Genomic DNA, 22,965 nt, shown 5'->3' on the forward strand with positions numbered 1-22,965 from the left:
TTTGTTGTTGCTGCTATTGCAGTACAAAGTGGCCGATTGTTGTGGTACACCTATTTGGTGATGATGCCAATTCCAACCACGAGATATTGGAATGACGAGACACGGACCACATCCCACCCATTATTGACCAAGCGTTAGGTTGATATCCACCTGATCCCACCATCTTAATCTAAAAATACTTCGCGCACCAACGTTGGGTTGCAAGGAATATTCTTATCCTATCTCATCCGACCGACCTCTCACAAATTGCTGGAAGAATAGTTGGGGATTAGTATCCATAACGCAAGCAGATCTAGGAATTTTGCACCATTTAGTAACACTGTGACTAAAGGACGCCGAACAAGATTCTCCTTTTGGGGTGTCTCAAGTCATACGATACAGAACATCATTGAACAACTTTATGCATTAGGTTCCATGGAAGGTAATCATTTACTGGCAAGCGTGTGATCTCCGAGTGATTTGCAGTAAATGCATATACAATTAGATAGTGCACTCGTGAAGTAGCAGGAAACAAAGATACTTTGACAATAATGCTAATTATAAAAGGCTTTATGTTATGAGCAAATTTGTTAATTTACGCAATTTCATGAATGCTTCCACCGTTGTTAGCTTATGCAATCTGATAACGATGCCAACTGTTAGCAATTATGGACAGAGTTGGAAAACATTTAAATATACATGGGAAAATTAAAAGGCTGTATACTACACGGCAATATACAGGATGTTAATCTCAGGTTAAGAATCTTGCCAAGCCCATCCTCCAACGAGTTGATGAGAAAGCAATGACTCGGCAAAATTGTGTCAGGCTCTACTCCTGAATAAAAAAAGTCTCGAGTGTCAAACATCAATTGCCAAAGCCTTTGCTTCCCTTCAAAATTTAGAAGAATACCACTATTGAGATCAATGATGTAAGATCTCTATGATTTATTTAGGCAAAACAATAAAATATAATGTCAATATAATAATCAAACCTGGCTGAAAGGTAAATCAGCATAGATGATGAGGATGATCAAAGATCCAATAGCTGCTTCACTTTGTTCTCAATCGCTTCTTGATTGCCTTCAACTCATCAGCTTGCCCCTGCAAGTGATGGAAACTTATCTAGATAAAATGGAGCATAAAGCAGTTGAGTCATTTCAGTTCTAAAAAAGAACTCTCGGAAGACAATACCTTGTGCAACGCATTTAAGCACCTAACTGATCTTTCTTGGATGACAAGCCAATCCATAGCCATCTCGTACTCAATTGTGTTAGGTTGAGAACAATGTGATGTTGACACGGCCCTTCTCTGAAACAAAAAGAGTGAAGTCAATTGAAGTTAATTTTTTAAGGGAAAAATAAATAAATCAAACTAGAAAGTGCAGTATAATTACCATCTCTCGCATTTGAAGCTTATTTTTATCAACTGACAAATGACCAAACATAGATGATTTAGGCACCTTCAACATTCCTTTGCTGCAGATAAGGGGACTACAAGAGACCAAAACGGTCAACTCTGAGAACATAACCACATCAACATCCAAAGGAGATCAATTTATTTAAGATGCAAACCCAATATCAGATCACTTCAACATTCTTTAAAGCTACTATAATTTAAAATTTGATACTCAAAAGTCAAACTTTTCTAATCATTTTAGTATTTTACCTTCAACTTTCTATGGTTTTCTCTTTTTTTTTTTATCCCCACGTATTCCTATACCAAGTGGCACTCATGACAAAACATATACATCCAACGATTTCAATACATGCTCGGGCGAGGCGAGGCGAGGCCCGAGCGCCTCGCTTCAAAGAGGCACCGCCTAGGCGCTGACTCGAGCCCAAGCGCTGGGCGCTTCGGGCGAGCGCCCGGGTTAAACCAAGCGACCGAACCAGTGCTTTACGTTTGGTTCGGTCTCCGGTACTTCAGTTGGTTCGATTGAACCAACTAAAGCACCGATATCAGCCTCCCAACATCCCTCTCGCGACTTCCCCAAACCTGCTTGTCGCTGCCGCTACCACTGTCGCTGCTACTACTACTGCTGCAGTTGCTCGCTGCTATCGCTGCCACTATTGTCACTCGTTGCTCCTGCTGTCGCTGCCACTATGACCGCTCGTTGCTCCCGCTCTCGTTGCTCACTGCTACCACTGCCACTGTCGTTGCGCGCCGCTCCATCTCCCCTTGCCGCTTCTCGCTGCTACCATTGCCGCTGCCACTATCGCCGCTCGCCTCTCCCACTCCCGATCCCGCTCCCGCTACTCGCTGCTACCTCATCTCACATCGACTCGATAGTATACTGTTAACAGTATATTAATAGTATATTGTTAATTGTATACTAGTAATAATATTTTTTTATTTATAAGATTAATAATATATTAATTTGATTTTAATACTGCTAATTTTTATTTATTTGAAATTATTGTTATTGTTTTGAATTTCGAGATTTTTTATTAATGTGATATTATGATTTTGTAAGTTTTTTTAATTTAATATCATATTTAATTTAAATAATTATATTTATTAATTATATTATATATTTTTATATTTTAGCGCCTCGCTTCGCTCGGGCGAGCGCCTAACGCCTCGGGCGTTTTTGGACCTTTGACGCCTTTTGGCGCCTAGCACTTTTTAAATCACTGTATACATCCAATTCCAACTATTTCAAAATTAACAATTAATAAGAACCATAAGTGGATGACACCCAACATACAAAATGCAAGAAGACAAAACATATTCAGAAGACCAAGGGATCCTGGAAAGGCAAAATGTAAAACCCTACAAAAGTCATAATATGCTAACCATTGTGGTTAAAGTACTTTTGCTTATGCAGTGGAGTCAACCAACCATATCCAATCAAATATCAATAGGTTCAAACCCCCTTGTTTACGCAAATAAACTTACAACAATGAAGATGATAGATTGTCCAAAAAAAATTTGCATTCCAAAATCACTTCAATATCCAGTCAATTCATACACAAGTAGCTAATAATAGTTGTATTCTCCTGTCTTAAATTATAGAAAAAAAAATGAGTTTATTAAGTCATTAGCAACTTTTATTTGAGAAATTATGTACAAAGGCTACCTCTCAAATCAAAGCATCACATATAAACATGTTGACGAATGATTACGTCATGATAATTACCAATTATTTAAAAAACACTAGGCGTCAAGGTCCTAAAACATGTTGACGAATGATTACGTCATGATAATTACCAATTATTTAAAAAACACTAGGCGTCAAGGTCGTAAAACACCCGAAGTGATAGGTGCTTGTCCGAGCGAAACGAGACACTCTAAAATATTAAAATATAATAAATATATAATATAATATAACAAAATAATTATTTAAATAAAATAAGATATTAAATCAAAAATACATTGTTAACAATATATTACTTACTGTTAACAATAGTTAGAGGGGAGAAAAAATGTTAATAGTAACAAAGGATTAGTTTAAGATTGTTGTGATAGCACTACGAACAGCAGTAGCGGTAGCAACAGAATCTGCGGACAACAGTAATGATAGTGGCGAAAGCTATGAATAGCAACAACAGCAATAGTAGAAGCTACGGACAGCATCAGCGAAAGCTACGGATAACAACAGCGGCAACAGCGAAAGATCCAGAGGGGGTCTATCGGTGGCAAAGGAACCTGCGGTCTACTCCCTTGACAGCGAAAGGAACTACACACGAAGCGACAGTAGAAGGAAGCTACGAGGGCCATCGGACTCGTCCGTCAACGATAGAAGAAGGCTCGGTCCACTACGTCTGCAGCGGCATTGACGGCGGAGGCAGAAGCAACGCTAGGCTTCCTCGAGGTCGCATGGGCGTAAAAGGTGGCTTTTGAGGTAAGAAACTACATTATTGAACCAAACCAGATTTAAAAGTCTGGTTCGATTCGCTTAATTAAAACGAGCACTTGCCCGAAGTGCCCAACGCATGGGTTTGGGCGAGCACCCAAGCGTCACCTCATTGAAGCACATCGCCTAATCCACACACGAGGTGCTCAAGCCTTGTCTCGCCCGAGCACCTTTTTAAATCACTGATAATTACTTGCATTATTATATCAAGTTCCTTTTATCCCAAGATCAGCTAAATATAGAATATGAAAGCAAAATATTTTACTACATATATCCACTCCCTCAAGATACGCTATCGATAATTATTTGCAGTAAAATTGTCACAAGAGGGTTAGTCTTGGTTTGTCATCTAGGTCACCAAGATTTGAACTGCAAAGTTAGTATCTCTGTTTGCTAGGGTAAGGCTGCATGAATTGATTTTCCCTAGAGTTTGCATAGGTGGGATCCTTATGCTTCCCATCTTTAGTTAAATAACTACTCTAGATATAACTATAATTGTTTGGCATTCTTATAATTGCAACACATAGAAGAACATAAAGTAATTCAATGTATATAAGCTATTTTTTATCAAAGCCCCATCACCCTGACTAAGATACAGACTACATAAGAATCTGAACTAGTGCAAAAAATTTGACATGAAGTAACAAGATTTTGAAGAAAAACACACATCAAGAACAAGTGTACTTAGTAGTTGAAATAAGGTAGGGGTACCTTAGATACTAATAAGTATGCAAGTAAATGCAGCAACAAAACTAACTGACAGCATAAAACCATGCTTCCTGATCATCATAAATTAGAAAATGAAAAGTAATACCTTCCATTAGGTAGCTGAATGCACCCTTTATTAATCTTCGAAACTGCAGAGTCTGCTGCATCTCTTGTTTTAAAGATAACATAAGCTTGACCTAGTATCAACAATCAGACATTGATAAGAAGCTTAGTGCTGTGTATAGGATATAAAAAGAGTTTCCTTTTCTTTTTCACAGGATCATATAATTTTGCACATCAAAGGATCACATACCATAATTGGGATTTTGAAACAAAGTTTGCGGTATAACCCTTGCGGTGCAACTTTGCTTCAATGTGTGGTAAATAATATCCTATACACAAAACAAAATAATAGTAAAATATGCAAGTACTATCAGCATCCACCTGATTCAACTGTCACCAAAACTCAAATATTAATGTACATGCGCATTGCACTGTGTACCAACATGATCAACAGTTCTATTGGAACTGAACCCATCTGGTAACATTCAATGTATCAGATGATCTAGTTCAAAATTTGATAACCAAATGCAGTTTGAAATGCCTTCTAGTAGTCTTGTAGATGTCTAGACACCTTATTGAAAATTATAATAATTATCTGTAGACCAGTTAAACACCAATTTTTCACTTTTAACATAGAATCTTAGAATGCCACAATGGTCCACAGTACAAAGTAACACATGCAAGTGACCATGCATGGAAGTGCTTCGACGGTTGTGATACCTCGAACAAGAGATTCTGGAAGTTAAACAAGGAAATTAAAAATTTTAATTGAACTGATCCTAATTAAGACAGTTAAAGACAGTCTGCTCTATCCAGCTTTTGAAGGCCACAGGCCCTCAAATGAAGCAAATAAAGGAAGTCCCAGTCTCTCCACCAGGCTATCAAAATTGAGAACCTCACCATCTGATTCCCTTCAGATGAAGGACAATATGAGTGACAATAGGTGAACTATATAGATTCTCTTTTTTCTAGGATTCAATGAAACTTTGTATGTCTTTCTCCTGGTGCATTCTGCCTGTGCTCTGCCCACTAAATGAAGTCTCACCAATGTTAATGGGCAGAAACCAAATTATACATAATCAGCTCTACCTACTCTTCAAGAATAAATTCATCCTCACATATGAAGGCGCCTCCGTTTCCTGCATCAGCCTTTTACAACAACTACAAGCCATATATATGATACGTGTAAATTAGAATGTCACATTCACTATTTCCCAATTAGTATTTGCTTTATAGAGTGATAGCTCTTCACATCATTAGCAACTTAGTCATTAGTTGTATCTTTTGTTTAAGATCTTGACAATTTCTTCCACACATCCAATCAACTTTTTAAACTCAATCTTATGTAAGTTTCTTACAACATGTAGAAAGGCTTCAGCAATAATACGTTTGACGATAGCATACCAATTCCTCACAGATGTGACTGCTTGCCACAAAGTCTCAAATCAGCTCATGACATGGGACAGTATATTCCTGTAATTGATTTCAAAGCCCTAACTTAACTTTTGTCTAATCCTGAGACTGTCCATACAACGATGGAAATGTTGTTAATGGCTGCATTATCTTTTCTACACATTTTGACAAATGCAAATTGAAACTAATTCACGGAGGCCGATCCTATATCAAATTGGTTCACCACTGGAGCTATTGTGCATGTTGTTTTATGGAAGACCTGACGATGACAACTCAAATAGCAAAAAGGCAACTCGGCAAAATTTCATCACAAGATTAAGGAAGACAAAGATAAACAAAGCATCACAAATACCTCTACTTCTGATGATGTAAACAATGGGTCCAAATTCTCAATAAAGACAAGAGTTCCTTGCTCATCAGCTTTTTGCATTCTTTCCTCCCAAGGCTGAAAGATTTTTAAATAAAAACCAATTAAGTTATTTAATAAACATAACAAAATGACAAGATGTAAAGTGTTGTATTATCTGTGCAAAGCACATGCTGGCATAGAACAAATAGTTTTGTCAAATTGAAACAGGTCAACTGCATCCCATCAGACTGGTATATAATAGTGTGGCGAGGCACCGTAATGGCCTTATCTACATTATCCAATGCACGACATATAGCACAATCAGATGCATGAATCATATCGCACAGGATTGTTATTCGATCATTTCAATTTTTTCTTGTTTAACATGGTTAAAATTGGAACAGTTTACATTGCATCTGAAATGTGCAACACACCACGAAGCATGCGCATTCCTTGAAGTAGAATCAAGTATCATAAAGAAAAGGTAAAGAAGAAGATTGATTCTAATTAGTAGAAAATGAGATTACCAATACAATTATGCTCATTTGTGGTACAAGCACGGATTGCAGTTTCATGCGGATTGATACGATGCATATGTATCAGTCCATGCGGACACCAATACACGAACTGACCAAAAGTACCAGTCCAGGGGTGAACCGGTACATGGACCGCCTCATTTTGGATGGTCCAATACGACCAATAAAAAATTTATATTTCACAAGCGCTCACATTCATAAGCTCTTCCTCGTACATGCACCTGCGAGCCACTGCAACGGCCCATTGCCCACCATCAATTTCGGGTGTGTTTCCTCCTCTTTCTCTTCCTATTCTTTCTTCCTCACCTTCCTCTTCCTCCACCACCTCCTCCTCTTCTTCCTTCCTCTTCCCCCTCTTCCTCAACTGCGACAGCACCTCCTCTTCCACTGCTGCAGCACCACCTCTTCTTCCTTTCTCTTCCTCCTCTTCTTCCTCCACTGCCTCCTCTTCTTCCTTCTTCCGCCTCTTCCTCCACTGTCACTTGTTCCTTCCTCTTCTTCGACTCTTCAATATATATCAATGTACTGGTACATACAGGTAATGGTACATACCAGTCCGGCCATGGACCGATACACCTGGTTGGTACGAGATGACAAACCTTTGATAGAATTGCACTAATTTATCTCCAAATACCTCAGTACTTTGAGAAAGTCACAAATGGACATTGTATTGTGCACTATCGAAGTGAGATTGTGGGCAATGTTTCATGTGAATGAGGATTGAATTTAGACATCTAAATTATTTTTAAAAATGATCATAGTAGCATAGCACGGGTTATGTATAAGAACTGCCACTATATATGGACTTTAAATTAGTATACTCTCCTGAAAGTTCCACTTATGATACCAAAACTATAATGCTTGATGCAGGAAGCATATAGAGTCATCTCAAATTAGAAGGCACAATATCACTGATATTTTGGAACCATATACACGATGAAAAAACAACGACCAAGGCAGTATGTATCACATTCAATGTACAAAAAAAAAAATGAATGAGTGGACAATCTCACTTCAAAATATTAAAAGAAAAAACAAGAACAACTTATGAAGTGGTCAAGTAAAAGAGAGTGACAGTGGAAGGCAAAGGCTACTCACAAGTCCCTTGAACCATTTGCTTCTATCCTGAAAAAGATACAACAAGAAATAGTATCAGCAAAAAAATCTGAGACTATAATAAGAAATAATTATAATCAGCATGACAATTACTAATGCAATTAAATCAACTTCATAAAAATATAAATCTAAAAAACCCAAGTACCAGACTCCCATCCACAAAACAAAGATTGTTCAAAGCGAAGTTAAAAATAGAGAATCTAGTGATTGAAATTCCCACCAATGTGGATTCAAGGAGGGTCACTATCATAGTTTTATTCTCCACGAGTAGAGACATTGTTTTCATGACTTGAATCTTGATCACCAAGTCACAAAGGAGCAACATTTGTGTTGTACCAAGGCACACCTTCAATTCAAAACAAAGTTATGAAAGCTTAATGCATATTGAGGTGCAAAGGCCTATTGGGCCTATGCACGAGGCAAACACACACCTTATTTATGTATTACACAATGCAATTTCTTGTGGATGGCCTGTAAGCGTAATGTATATTTGAGGTGCAAAGGTCTATTGGGCCTAGGCATGAGGCAAGCACATGCCTTCTTTATGATTGACAAGACGGAATTTGTTGTGGATGGCCCAACATCATAGCCATGACACCAACCAAGAGAACAAAACCTCTAACATGGCACATCCGAGAACCAAGGAATCGATAATTGAAGATGAATGACCAAGTACTTGAACATGTACTTAGCCACATAAGGACAATTATCATTTTCCACAAGCACGTCTCTAATCATGCAAGGTCTTGATGTCACCCCCAACAATGACAAAGAATAGCCTGAAACTTGTCGCAAGACATTAATTAGCTACCCTTTTGTTGGACACACCATATGCAGGAGGAGCTCTTTCTTATAAAGAAGGGAACATTCCATCTGTTTAAGGTACATAAACTTCTCATTATCTCTACGCTCCCATATATTTGCTATCCTTCCTTAAATCAAGTTGCATCAACTAAACATCCCTTCATTTCAACCAATGTGCTTTTACTATATGAATAATGTCTTCATTTCCTATTGATTAAAAGATCCAAAATATCTAAAACTTCTTTTGAAAGAAACTTGTTCACCCATCTTAATTACACTTTCAGTTCCTCTAAAATAAAAAAAAAATTATATTTAATGTTAATCCTACTTAATTGATAAGCAACAATTTATAACATATCTCCGTCACTAATCACAAATAAACTCTCATCGACCAAAACCATATTAGCAAAGAACATAGACTATGGAAGCTTATCTTGTACATGATAAATGAGTAATCATCATAGATCTTTTATAACATCAATATAATTACCGAATAGTCAATTTGATGGTTTCAAAAACCATTTGTACATGCCGGAACAAACTAGCTCTAAACAGTCTCAGGCCAAACGAACATGCAAACACACCTTAATCGTAAAGGATGTATCACTTTACTACAATAGCCAACCAAGGTACCACCCGACTTTGGAGTAGTTAGTTGAAGCTGATAGTAAACTTATTGCTCAATTCCCAACCCATCCCACTTCTTTTCCGATAAAAGAACCCCCTTCTCTATCCGATTTCTACTCTCACAATGACCCACACTTCACTCTCTATCTCTCCATCAATTCACCCACTTGTTCGCCTTTTCCACTATAATATATTGAATGTATACTATAGTTTTTAATATTGACAAATACAGCACCAAGACATGGCACATAGGAGCAAGCTCATTGCTCAGAGCCTTGGACTGCCATTATCATCAGCAACATCATGGAATCCATTGCAACTATCCAGAGTGAGGCAACTTAACAAGACACCACCAAGGCTAGCACCTCAATTGGGTTGTCGATCAACACTAGCGCTCAAGTATGATGGGCCTGCTAGCCTTATGTGCTTGCGAACCCATTGGCCAGCATGCGCACCCTCAAAACTTTGATTTTTGCTTAAATATATTTCATTTGGTTTCTTTTATTTGTCAAAGGGTGCAGCTAATGATCTATTAGAAGAGGCTGAAGGAGAATAGGATTTGCTTTAAAGATCCAAATGTCTCTATTGCAGTATCATCATGTTTATAGTAAATTAAGAATAAATTATGGTTTATCTTAGTGGCAAATATTTTCCTATTTACGGATTTTATTCAGTTTCAAGTAGCTGGCATAGTAGACCCTTCAAAAGTGGGACAAAGCATGGACTTATCATTATTTGAATTTTTTGTTCTCCCTTTCATCTTCTCTTTCCGTAGTCCTCCTCTCTCTCTTTAAAGTCATACTTATCATAAGCTAGTTTGTTTCTAATTGTTCTCTTTTGTCCAAACCAATTATTTAAAAAGCGCTAAGCGCCAAAAGACGTCAAGGACCCAAAATGCCCGAGGCGCTAGGCGCCCGCCCGAGCGAAGCAAGACGCTCTAAAATATAAAAATATAAAAATATATTTTAATATTTTAAAAATATTCTCTACCGTTAACGGTAGTAGAGAAGAGTAGAGTGTGAGGAGACCAAGGTAAGAAGCCGAGTCACGGTGAGAACTGAGTCGCAGACAGGAAGCTATTGTCTGAGAGCAACAACAGCGAGCGATAGCAAAGAGTAACGGCAACGACAGCGGGCAATAGCGAAGAATACCGACAACGACAACGACAGCGGAAAGTAGCGATAGTGGCAACGACAACAGAGAGAGGCAACGATAGCGGAGAGAGGTAGCTTCAGTGGCAGCGACAGTGAAGAGCAATGGCAGCGAAGAGCGATAGCAGTAGCGGTAGCGGAGAGAGGCAACAACAGCAGCAGTAGAGAGAGGCAACGGAATCGGGTGTAGGGTTAGGGGAAGTCGCGAGGTGTGGGAGGCTGATATGTGTGCGTTACTTGGTTCAATCGAACCAACTAATCGGGAGCTCGCTGCCTCTCTTCGCTACCGCTGCTATGGTCGGTCCCCTGGTTTATACCAGGCACTAGCTCGAAGCGCTTGGTGCCTGGGCTCGGGCGAGCGCTTAGGCGAGTGCCCGATCGCCTTTTTAAATCATTGGTCTAAACTAGCTCCTATCGTATAATAAGTTGGAGGCTTCAACTTTGGACCATGTGAGAAAAGTATTGAAATGATCTAAAACCAGTTATAACATTAACACTTGGTGCTTGTGTGCTACCCTAAGCCGCAAGGCTCAAGCACCTTTAATTCACCCTAGGCGAGAGATTTTGCACAAGTGTCACTTTGACATGCACCTAGGCGCATACCTGGCATGTGCTTGAAACCACATCACCTTTGCCCTGGAGCCCGCACACCATCTCTATTAGCAACCCTAGTCATCTTGCAATTGTTATCCTTTGGTGATCAACAACACATGACAATGTTGACAACGATGGATAACCAAAACGATGATCAACAACCAACATGGTTGTGCCTCCCCTCTTGCAATCGACAACATGCAACAATATCTCCCTCCTTCCTTCGTAGGTACCTCTCACTCTCTTAGCTCTCTCCCTCAACCCTTCCTCGATCACTTTCTCTCAATTAGGTGATACAACCCCGCATTCATCTACCTACTAGTCATGATAGTGCAATATCACCTCTTAGTGATTTAAAAAGCACTAGGCGCTTGCTCGGGCGAAACGAGACGCTAAAATATAAAATATATAATATAATTAATAAATATAATTATTTAAATAAAAATATGATATTAAATTTAAAAAATCTTACAAAATCACAATATCACATTAACAAAAAAAATCTCAAAATTAAAAACAATAACAATAATTTCAAATAAATAAAAATTAGCAAGATTAAAATCAAAATAATATATTATTAATCTAATAAATAAAAAAATATTGTTACTAGTATACAGTTAACAGTATACTGCTAATATACTATTAACCAAGGTTCGCCGTACCATACCGTACCGACGTTTCGACCTAGGCTCGGTACGGTACGGTACCGATGTACCAGACGGTACATCAGGGCGTACCGAGCGGTACACCCTGGTGTACCAAACAATTTTATACTTTCCATACTGTAGCAGTTCTACAGTATAGTACTGTAGCACTGTAGCGGTACCGGACGGTCCACGTACCGATAACCTGTCGGACTGGTACGTACCGCCCGGTACGGGCGGTACACTTCGGTACGAAAGAACTTGCTATTAACAATATACTATCGAGTCAATGTGAGAAGAGGTAGCAACGAACAGCAGGAGCAGGAGACGCGAGCGGCGACAATGGCAGCGGTAGCAGCGAGAGCGGGAGCGGCGCGCAACGATAGTGGCAGCGGCAGCGGTAGCAGCGAACAGCGGGAGCGACGAGCGGTGATAGTGGCAGCGACAGCGATCTTGGCAAGCAGCAACAACAGGAGAGGGAACGGCGAGCGACGATAGTGGCAGCGGCAGCGATAGCGGCGAGCAACGACAACAGGAGCGAGAGCGGCGAGCAGCGAGAGCGACGAGCAGCGGGAGCGAGAGCAATGACAATAGCAGCAGCAGCGACGAGCAGGGTTAGGGTTGGGGAAGTCACAAGAGGGATGTTGGGAGGCTGATATCGGTGCTTTAGTTGGTTCAATCGAACCAACTGAAGCATCGAAGACCGAACCAAACATAAAACACTGGTTCGATCGCCTGATTTAACCCGGGCGCTCGCCCGAAGCGCCCGACGCCTGGGCTCGGGCGAGCGCCTAGCGCCGCATCTTTGAAGCGAGGCGCCTAGACATAACGCAAGGCGCTCGGGCCTTGCCTCTCCCGAGAACGAAGGCGAGCGCCCGAGCGCCTATTTAAATCGCTGCAACTTCTCTTATCTCTTTTGATAGTAAGCCCCCTTCTCTTTCTTCCTCCTCCCCTCTTCTATATTTCTTCTGATGGTACAACCCCTCCTACCGACGTCACCACATACCTGTCTCAAACACCAACACCATACCCTCTAATTCATCTTATAGGACCTTGTCTCTTAGGCCCTAGCCCAACACCCCCTAATCCCTCTTTTTTCTCTTAACCTTTCCATCGAACAACATGTAACAGTACCTCCCTCCTTCCTCCGTAGGTACCTCTCACTCTCTTAGCTCTCCCTCCCTCAACCCTTCCTCGATCACTTTCTCTCAATTGGGTGATACAACCCCTCATTCGTCTACCTACTAGTCATGATAGTGCAGTACCACCTCTTCTCTATCTCTTTTAATAGTAAGTCCCCTTCTCTTTCTTCCTCCTCCCCTCTTCTATGTTTCTACTGATGGTACAACCCCTCCTACCGACGTCACCACGTACCTATCTCAAACACCAACACCATACCCTCTAATTCGTCTTCTAGGACCTAGCTCAACACCCCCTAATCCCTCTTTTTTGTCTCAACCTTTCCATCGCCACCCCCTCCCCCTTTTTCCTTCTTCCCCTCCCTCTTCTACACCTCAAGGACCCCTTCTCTCTATTCTCATGCAGCCCCCTACCCAAATGTTGTTGTTAGCAATCTATTTAGAGGCGAGAGGCACTAAAGGCACCAAGGTGTCAAAACACCCGAGGCACTTGGAGCTCACCCAAGCAAAGTGAAGCACCCACCGAATACTAAAATTAATATATATAAAATGATTAATAAACATAATCACTTAAACAAAAAATGAAACAACAAATTACATTCATTTATAGTACCAAATTACATTATTTAATTATATATTAATAAAACAATTAACATAGGAGGATGAAGAGGGTGTTATCAAGTCAATTGGGAGGGGAGTTAGGATGAAGAATCAAGGAGAGGGAGGAGGTATGGGAGAGCATTACTATCAGTTGGGGTGGTTGTCTAATTATTGTCGATTGGGTCACTGTCAGTTGGATGACTATGGGTTGTTGTCAACTGGGAGGGGAAGAGGGAGGGAGGGGAGCTATCGAGGAGGATGTCGAGGGAGCTAGGGGCGGCTACAACGAAGCGAAGGGGTAGAAGACACTAATCATAGGATGAAAGGACAATAAAGAGGAAGCCATCAACGTAGGAAGGAGAAGGGAAGACGTCGGCACAGGGAGGAGGAGGTTGTCATCGCACAAAGGAAGGGGGAAGGCGGTTGCAATGAGGCAAAGAGGGGACATTGGCGACAGGGAAAGAAAGAGACTGAGGAAGACACTAACCGAGGGGGAGAAAAGTGCAATGGATAAGGGGGAAAAAGAGAGGAGAAGGCGCTAGCGACGAGAGCAGACCGAGCAACAACAAAGGAAAGAGATACCGACAAGCCTACTGGAGGAAGACGTTGCTACAACCTCCATTCGCCAAACAAACAAAGAGAGGAAGAGTCATTGTTCGCCAACTAGCTTTACATGAGTGTCTCGTGGCGTGCATGTGTCGAGGCATGTGTGTGTGAAGATTCATTGATCTAGTTCGATCAAACCAGATCCAGTAAACTAGGTTGGTCCCAGATCCAATGATCTAGCTTGCTCTTGCCCGATTTGAATCAAGTGAGCCACTCAACGCCTGGGCCCAAGCACACACCTAGATTGCACCCAAGTGAATGCACCAACCTAGCTCACTTATCGAGCGCTCAAGTCGCGCCTAACCTAGCCTAGGCGAGTGCCTATTAACTTAACTTGTTGTTAGCCCCTACCCCTTACTGTCATCGACCCTACTGCCTTCCCATCCTCTCAACCACCCACTTAGCCTCCTGTTCGTAGCCCTCCGGTTCTTAGCCATATGGTTAAGGTTGGTGGAAGAGGGATAGGATATGCTAACGATCGGGGAGGAGAAGAGCACTACGACGGAGGGGAAAGAGCGAGGGGAAGATGTTGGCAATTGTGATGAAGTGGGCGATGACGAAGTGAGAGAGAGATACCGACGATGAACCCACCAGAGGAAGACACTACTACAGCTACTAAACATCCATGCAGAGGAAGAGAGGAAGAGTCATTCGCCGATTAGGTTTCCACAGGTTGTCTCAACGCGAGCATGCATCAAGAGGGGTGCGTGTGTGAAGCTTCGTTGAACTGGTTTGATCGAACCAGATTCAATGAATTGTAGGCCGAAATCCAATGATATGGCTCACTCCTACCCGATTTGAATCAAGCAAGTCACCCAATGCCTGGGCCTAGGCGCACACTTGAACAGCTCCCAATTGAAGGCACCCGCCTAGCCCACTTATCAAGCGCTCGAGTCGCACCTCACCTCACCTAGGTGCCTAGTTGAGCGTCCAAGTGCCTATTAACTTCACTAGTTGTTAGCCCCTACCCTTTACTATTATCGGCCCGACTACCTACCTTCCCTCTCGACCGCCCACCCAACCTCTTGTTCTTAGCCCTCCTCCCTTGTCTTCCCCTACACTTAGCTAGCCTCCAATTCTAAAACCCTTCATTTGCCTTCCCTTGCCTCATAAATTTAATAATTATGTTTAATTCTTGTTAATTATAGTTAATTCATGTTAATAGTAGTTTATAAATTATGCTAATAGCTAAATTTATTATTGCTAAAATTTTATTGATTTGACTTTTTTTATTAATTATTATTTTATAATTTTTACATTGGCATGCACCTCGCTTTGCTCAAGCGAACGCCTATCACCTCAAACTTTTTTGAACCTTGGAACCTTTTAGCACCTAATGCCTTCGACATCATTTGTATAAACCCATGTTTGAATGAAGTTTTCTTAATGCTCCGAGTAATTTGGTACCACATTGACTTTTTGGAAACTAGTGGTTTTGATAACCCTAACGATGACTTTTTTGTCAAAGGAAAACCAAGACTCAAGAAGCATTTAACCAAAATATATCTTGAGGTAAAAATAAGCATCAAGATTCAAAAAATTAGAGGTGCTTTCATAGAAAAATTGATCACTAGGAAAGCGAAAAGATGAAGAGGTGCAAAGGAGATTGATAGGTGAGCATCTAAACAACCTGTCTATGATTAGTACAAGTGCCATAGAATTGATATTGACGATCATCCAACAAAGGCTTCTATCCATTTGTTGCCTCTTGAAAAAACAATATGATAAATACCAATATATTCCTCTCAAACATATCATCTCATCTTCGTGATTGACTAGAGAAGTAGGGTTTGTTGTACCAACACGTACCGCTCGATATGGGCGGTGCGTGCTGATCCGACAAGGGATCAATACGCGGACCGCCCTTTACTGGGTGGCACCATTACCTAACCACCAAATCGGGCGATACGGGGTTTGTACCATACGGTAATGGTCGAAATCCAAAATCCGACCTGTACAAGTCAGTAGTGGTTGGATTTCGACCGTTACTGATCAAGGACTGAGATCGCCCTATTTCAAACACTCAAATTGACTGTTTAAACATAGGAAATGGTTTTTAAACCCTTTCTCCCCCCTCTTTCAACTCATATCACTCTCTCAATCTCTTCAACTCTCTCAAACTCATTCTCACTCACATCTCTCTCTCATTTTCACATTTTCACTCTCCTAAACTCAACAAAGCTATGATTTATAGATTGGATCAAATTTCGGAGGGTTAAGAGGAAGATCCCTACGGTCAAAACGTGGCAGCAGGAGCCAGATAACATCGAGTCAGACTGTTCGAGGAACTAGAGACTCCCAACCATCACAATCGTCCGCCCAGTATGCAAAGACAAAGGAAAAGGCAAAGGGGAAGGTAGTAGCATCAATCGCACCACTGGAAAGACTCGAGTCGGGCAACGAAACACCTCAATCGCATTCATTAACACACTCAATCTAGAGACATGGCAGCAACGTGGACGACAATGCCTCAACCTGCCCAATCATTATTCTTTCTCAATTTAGATTATTTTCGCTAAAATAATACTAAATTTATATTTATTTCTAACTTAAAAACCCTAATCCAACTTTTAAGTATTCTTTGAGCTATTTAAGTTGTTTTTTTGGGTATATCGTCAGTACACCTCGATACGTACCATATCGACCATTGGTCGATACACTGGTATGGACCGAAATTGTAAATCGTGTTAAGAGAACTACAATCAACAAAAAACAAAATCCACCAAATCTTCATAATCTAGTAATAAAGCAATAGGAGATAGCAAAGGAGCATTCAAAAAAAGTTACATTTTTTTATTTTTTATACCATAGATGATCAAGTTAAACAATTGGCAAGGAACATAACAAAATAATAAAACACTATATTTAATGTAAAAAAATGCCACTTAAAAGATACTACTAAAAGTTAAAGTTCTATTAATTTAAGAAAGCTTCCTAATTACCAACATGAGATATAGACAAAAAGTAAATCTTACCGCGTCTGGTCTTTTAGTCACTTCCAGAACTCCATAATTAGTTTTTTCCTTATTTCCAATGGATATTGAAGATGTCTCTTGCGATGATTCATCCAAAGGTTTGGTTTTCTTCTCAATAAGACTCCTTTTCTCATGAGCACTATTGGTCAAATGAATAGTCTCCCTAAAATAACTAGGTCCATTTGACTCAACGTTTTGCTTTCTTGAGCTAGCATCATTCAAGAATTCAGGAGCATCAGTAGGTTTCATGTTCTTGGAAAATCTTATACCATCCAGAGCATCATTCTTCTCATAAGATTCTTTGCCCACATGAACAATCTCTTTCGAAGAACCAACCCTGTCGAGCTCAAATTTTCGCTTCACTAGACTAGAATCACTTGATGCTTCTATAAAAGCATTAGTAGAATTCTTTTGGGAACCACTATCATTAGATTCAAAGTTTTCTTTCCTTAAACTAGTACCATTTGGAGCTTCTATAGTAGTCTCAATTAATCTCATCTTCTCGGAAGGTTTATTGTCATTTAGGCCCACGTTAGATTTGCTTTTACCATAGTTAAGATTATCTTCAACATGATTTGCTGAAACTAGAACATATTCCTTATCTTCACCTAAAGGGCATTGTCCTTCTAAAAGTTCGCCTGCAATGACATCATCCCTTTTTGTTGAAGTTGCAGCGGACTCAATCTTGTCATCTAACCTGGACATGAGAGAGGAAATGGAAATATTTTCTGCTTTTCCACTGCCACCTTTTTCCTCAAACATGAAAACAGAACTTGGCTGAATATCTTTTCGATTTAAAAGATACTTTGCTGAAACACATTAAGCCATAAATCAGAAAAAAATAATGAAAAAGGAATAACTGGAAACTAACTATGAGAAAGCACACACCTTCAACACCAGCTATTTTATCATTAATCTTCTCAGATATTGTATAGGTTTGGACATCAAATGTGCGGTAGAAGATATAGTCAGCCATCTCCAATTCTCTGTTTGATGGTTGTCGATTTCTCTCATCTTTTGATGTGCAGATCACAGAACATTTGCCAGCTATAGCTTCCTGGTTTAGTTGAAGTGTTAGTCAAAAAGATTTACTCAATGCTAGAGTGTTTTTCAGAAAAGGTATATTGGGCAATAAGATCTAAGTGCCCAAAGAACTGAAAGGAATATATCTAAGTTGTGGCACCAATAACAGCATGAGAAAATTATCTCATCCTTTGATGTGCAGATCACAGAACATTTGCCAGCTATAGCTTCCTGGTTTAATTTAAAGTGTTAGTCCAAAAAATTTACTTAATACTAGAGTGTTTTTCAAGAAAAGGTATAACGGGCAATAAGATCTAAGTGCCCAAAGTACTGGAAGGAATATATCTAAGTTGTGGCACCAATAACATCATGAGAAAATACAGCATCTAGACAACAAAAATTTACAAATCTAGATGCTAATCACGAAAAAACAAAAAAAATAAGCATATTTCTTCTGCTGGTTGCCTATTTGCAGCTGCATTGTTTTTTTATGCTTCTTTGGTTGCAGCAGCAGTGTAAACTTGCTTGACAGGTCACAGCTTATTGCTTCTGTGAAGAGCTAATGTCACAGAGTTTCTTCTCAATTTATATTTGATTTTTTCATCTTACCCATGAGTTTACAGTTGTCATAGTAATTTTTTCCAACTAAACCATGCCTTCATTTAGGTATGTGACTTTTTCTTTTTTTGCAACTCAGGCAATCATGAGGTGATCAAGGTTTGAGTCATGAAAACAACCATTCCAATTTTCAGGGTAAAGTGGCATACATCTGACTCTTTCCTTACCTAGCATTGGCGGAAGCCTCAGGAGCATTCATGTGACTTACGCATTGTCAACAATTTTTGCTTGTTGAAGTTGTTAACATTGAACTATTGATCCTCCACGGAAACATGTAGTCAAACTAGTGATTGAATTGGTCGACCATCATTCATTCAATGATCGATAAACATAGACCATTAATAATTGATAAATGACAATCAACCAATCATCAACCCGTTGAAATCAACCAATTGACCAACCCTGCCACAGCGAGCATCAATTGATGTTCCCCAACCAATACACAACTATCAATCATCGTCAATCAATCGATATGGATCATAGACCCTTAGCATTCAGCAAACCATTATCAACCCATTAATATCCTCACAAGCATCTCGCCTTGACTCATCAAGTTTTGAGCGATATCAACTGAATAACAACCTACCATTAGTTGCCAACTATCATTGACTATTATTGAGAACTTCCATTAACTAACCAATAATCATTAGACAGCCAAACAATTAGAAAATATCTAGATGAGTAATTTGGGTCATGCAAAGCTAACATGATATAGGCCCACAATGACCCACTACTATAAGAAATATGACATGATGTGCTTGGGAGGTCAAACAAGTCACATAGTTCAATCCTTATCCTTTGGTATGTGAGCTTGTGCCATGTCAAATTGACCTATGTACCAACCCAAGTTTTTCATATCCATGATTAGTGAATATTTTGTGATGTTTTAAACATAAAAAATCCTTGTTATGCTCCATGCCTTCCCCCATATAGCACTCTCCACAATCAACATAACTTACCAAAAAGGAAACTGTGTTCCTTTGCCACAAGGCTCACAATCCCTCTTCTCATTTGTCCAATCCCTTGAAGATGATTTCTGCTTCATTGCAACAACTCTACCTCTAGTGTGATTCCAATCATCTCAACCTCCCACACCACCAAATTTTGGAGTAGAGAACTAGATGGGACAAGACATCAATGAAGAGGTAGGAGAGGAGGCGGCAAGGGAGGTGAGATGCAGAGAGGGACAATCTAGGTTGAATGGGGAGGAAGATCAAGTAGAGCCAACCACATGTCGGTGTTAGACAAACTCAATATAAGAGACATGCTAATTCAACTTATGGGTGATGAGGCCTAAGACCAGGGACAAATTAGGGCAGGTTATGAGATTGGGCACAACATAACACTTTGGGCGGCTTGATCTAGACATTAGCAAACTTGTAATCAACAAATTAACAATTCATTTATCCACCAATAACATCCGATAAATCAAATAACTATTATAGAAAAAATAAACATGAGATTAAAATATAAGCTCCTGTTGATCATTTTCATAATAAACCAAACAACACATCTGGCAAATCCATTTTAAAAGCATCACTTCTATAAAGTTACCTATTGACTTCAACCACCTACAAGCAACCAAAAACCCCTTCATCATATGAAATTGACAATAAACAAATGACAAGCACATGAAGCTAAACTAGTTAAAAGAATAAAAAGATAGTGTTAAATAGAACTTACCAATGGATTGATGTTGAAAAGACCAACACCTTCTCCCGTAGCTAAAAAAATCTCCTTCTCCAACGGAGTATGATCTCCCAAATAGTTTTGGAGTTCATTTGGGCGAAAAAACCATAGAATTTTTAATTTCTTTTTGCGATCTGGTTGCTCCCATATCTTCACTATCTTTCCGATATAAGGCTCCAATGCATCCGTCTCATGGAGGTATACACAATCAAACAATGAGTAGTTGACATCGTCAATCATGAATGACTCATAGAATTGAATATTTCTTTTAGCACCACCAATTCCTCTTTTTTTGCCCCAACAAAATCTAATGGCATGGTTAGATGGGTCATCAGAGTGAGCCATTGCTTGTTACAAGCCGAAGTTTCCTAGATCAAATTTGGTGTCCCTAGGTGCCCAAATAAATAATGAAATAAAATGTCAATTACTCAAATAAATTACAGAGTACAAAGAAAATTCTTATTTTGGAAGTTAGAATAATGCATAAAGACCAAAATGAAATCACAAGATTGATGTAAGTTTGAGATCGCGAGGATGTTATACAAATGAAGCACAAATCAAAATCAAAAGGATCTTGATGAAAAACCTAGAAGAAAATAAAATAACAACAAGGATATAATTTTTTTGAAAAAAAATGATATATTTTCTTCATACCCCTATTCGTTGAATTTATCAATAATGTACAAGATCTTGCAACATCCTATTAGGCATTAATATACTAATGTAAAAATGCGTACAAATAAAAAGAAACCTATGCCTATTTAATTGCAACCAAGAACAAAAAAAAAATCATACTAATCAAACAATCAATTCAATGGCATAAATAGCTCGAAGTCAGCATGCAGTGGTAAACAGCGGAGACGGGGGCAATGGCAAGACCGATGTGAACTCAAATTGGGCCATTCATACAAAATAGCTTTCCAATTTATATTATACAAGAGAGTTAAGTTATTCACAAAGAGAAGATCCAAATGACAAATATCTAGTTATCTACAAAGTTAGCCACGCATTTCAAGTATAAGGAAACCCAATATATATTATATATTAGTAATCAATTCCTTTCCATAAAGTAGGCATATCATTTGCCATTGTCCACTTGTATAAGCAGTGTTGTCAAAGGCACTAGGCTTCAAAAAGCGCCAAGGTTCCAAAATGCCTGAGGACCCTGGGTGCTCGCTCGGGGGAAACAAGAATCTAGGGGGTCTGTGGGTCGACGGGAGGGGGAGGATGGTGTCGAGGGAAGGAGGCGGAGCTGAGGCGAAGGGGAGAAGGAGGAGGAGGGAGGAGAAGGGAGGGGGAGGCTGGTGTCGGGGGAAGGGGGATGGGGGAGCTACGACGAAGGGGGGAAGAGGGAGGGATCGGGAAAAAAAGAGGGGGGTGGAGAAGAGGGAGGAGGAGGAGGGAGAGAGAGAGAGAGAGAGAGATACCGAGGAAGTGCTATACGCCGTCGCCGCAGCGACAAGAAGCTCGCCGGAGGAAGACAGCCGTCGTTCGCCGATGGAGAGGAAGACAGCCGCCGTTCGCCGAGGAAATTAGGGCACGGATGCCCCGGAGCGGACAGAGAGAGAGAGAGACTGCTCCCAACCGGTTCAATCGAACCAGAGATTCGAACTGCCTCGCCAGCCCGGCCCACTTATCGGGCGCTCGGGTCTCGCCTCATCCCGCAAGTCAGGACGAGACGACTATATTCTCGTTTCGAGGACCGGCCCGACTCGCCGATCCAACTATGAAGTAACTTTCGCAATGTCATGAACTCTCGGAACAGCCAACCTTTTGGTGGTCGATCACCGCCTTTCGAAGTGCTGCAATCTGCACTTGGGAATTTACTCTCTCTTCTACCATTAAATGGCCGAGAACTAAAAATAAACTCCAACTTTAATTAGAACAGGAAACAACCACCGCCATCCTCTTGTATGGGGAAACATCCAATCACTTCCTCGCTGCCTCCTTACCCAATACAAATCAAAGAGACACTTGAAAGCCATCGACGATCAAAACCACTGGGTCGAGCGAGGATGGTCCCAAAACCCAGAATCGTCCGCCAACATCTTGACAGAATAGGAAGGAGAGAGAGGAGGATAACAAAAAAGGAGACCGAGGGGAGAAAAGAAGTACAAAGGCGAAGCAATACCGGAGTGCGCCGCGCGGGCGGTAGTTGGCTCTCTGGAATTCGCCGGTGGCAACGTGGTCTTCTTCGCTAGGGTTCCCCCTTGGATCGGTAAAACCGATGGCTTCTTATCGCAGGCCTTAAAAACCAGCCTGCTTAAGCAGCCACGATGAGTTCGACTCGAGTCCACCCGAACCAAGCTTTAACCCGATTCATCTCCAAGCCGGCTCGCCAAGATTCATCCGGACCGTAGGATCGTGCGATCCTACGGTCCCTTCTGCATCGTTAATATTTGGGGATTAATATCATAATACCATTCAGGTATTTTAGGTAATTTTCTCAAAACTAAGATACGATTCCTAATTTCT

At 40.3% G+C, this 22,965-nt stretch overlaps 1 protein-coding gene across 4 annotated transcripts; it reads right to left on the minus strand.

The window, feature by feature from the left end:
* Nucleotides 1-623: 623 nt before the first annotated feature.
* LOC135676433 (protein ANTI-SILENCING 1-like) lies at nucleotides 624-22,748 on the minus strand. 4 transcript variants are annotated; one of them, XM_065187591.1, is made up of 12 exons: nucleotides 22,622-22,748; nucleotides 20,485-20,878; nucleotides 18,049-18,217; nucleotides 17,161-17,969; nucleotides 8,003-8,029; nucleotides 6,372-6,464; nucleotides 4,857-4,935; nucleotides 4,650-4,740; nucleotides 1,373-1,469; nucleotides 1,171-1,287; nucleotides 972-1,080; nucleotides 624-814 (listed from the first exon to the last, which is right to left on the minus strand). In XM_065187591.1, exons 2-11 carry the CDS (start codon nucleotides 20,833-20,835, stop codon nucleotides 1,030-1,032), a joined length of 1,884 nt encoding a protein of 627 aa, XP_065043663.1. In that variant the 5' UTR covers nucleotides 20,836-20,878; nucleotides 22,622-22,748; the 3' UTR covers nucleotides 624-814; nucleotides 972-1,029. The 4 variants fall into 4 exon arrangements, with proteins under 4 accessions (XP_065043663.1, XP_065043661.1, XP_065043662.1 ...); XM_065187589.1 differs by having other exon boundaries at nucleotides 624-868; XM_065187590.1 differs by lacking the exon at nucleotides 22,622-22,748 and adding an exon at nucleotides 21,918-22,056.
* Nucleotides 22,749-22,965: the final 217 nt, after the last annotated feature.

Source organism: Musa acuminata, chromosome BXJ1-6 (genome assembly GCF_036884655.1).
Source record: "Musa acuminata AAA Group cultivar baxijiao chromosome BXJ1-6, Cavendish_Baxijiao_AAA, whole genome shotgun sequence".
Classification (NCBI taxonomy): domain Eukaryota; kingdom Viridiplantae; phylum Streptophyta; class Magnoliopsida; order Zingiberales; family Musaceae; genus Musa; species Musa acuminata.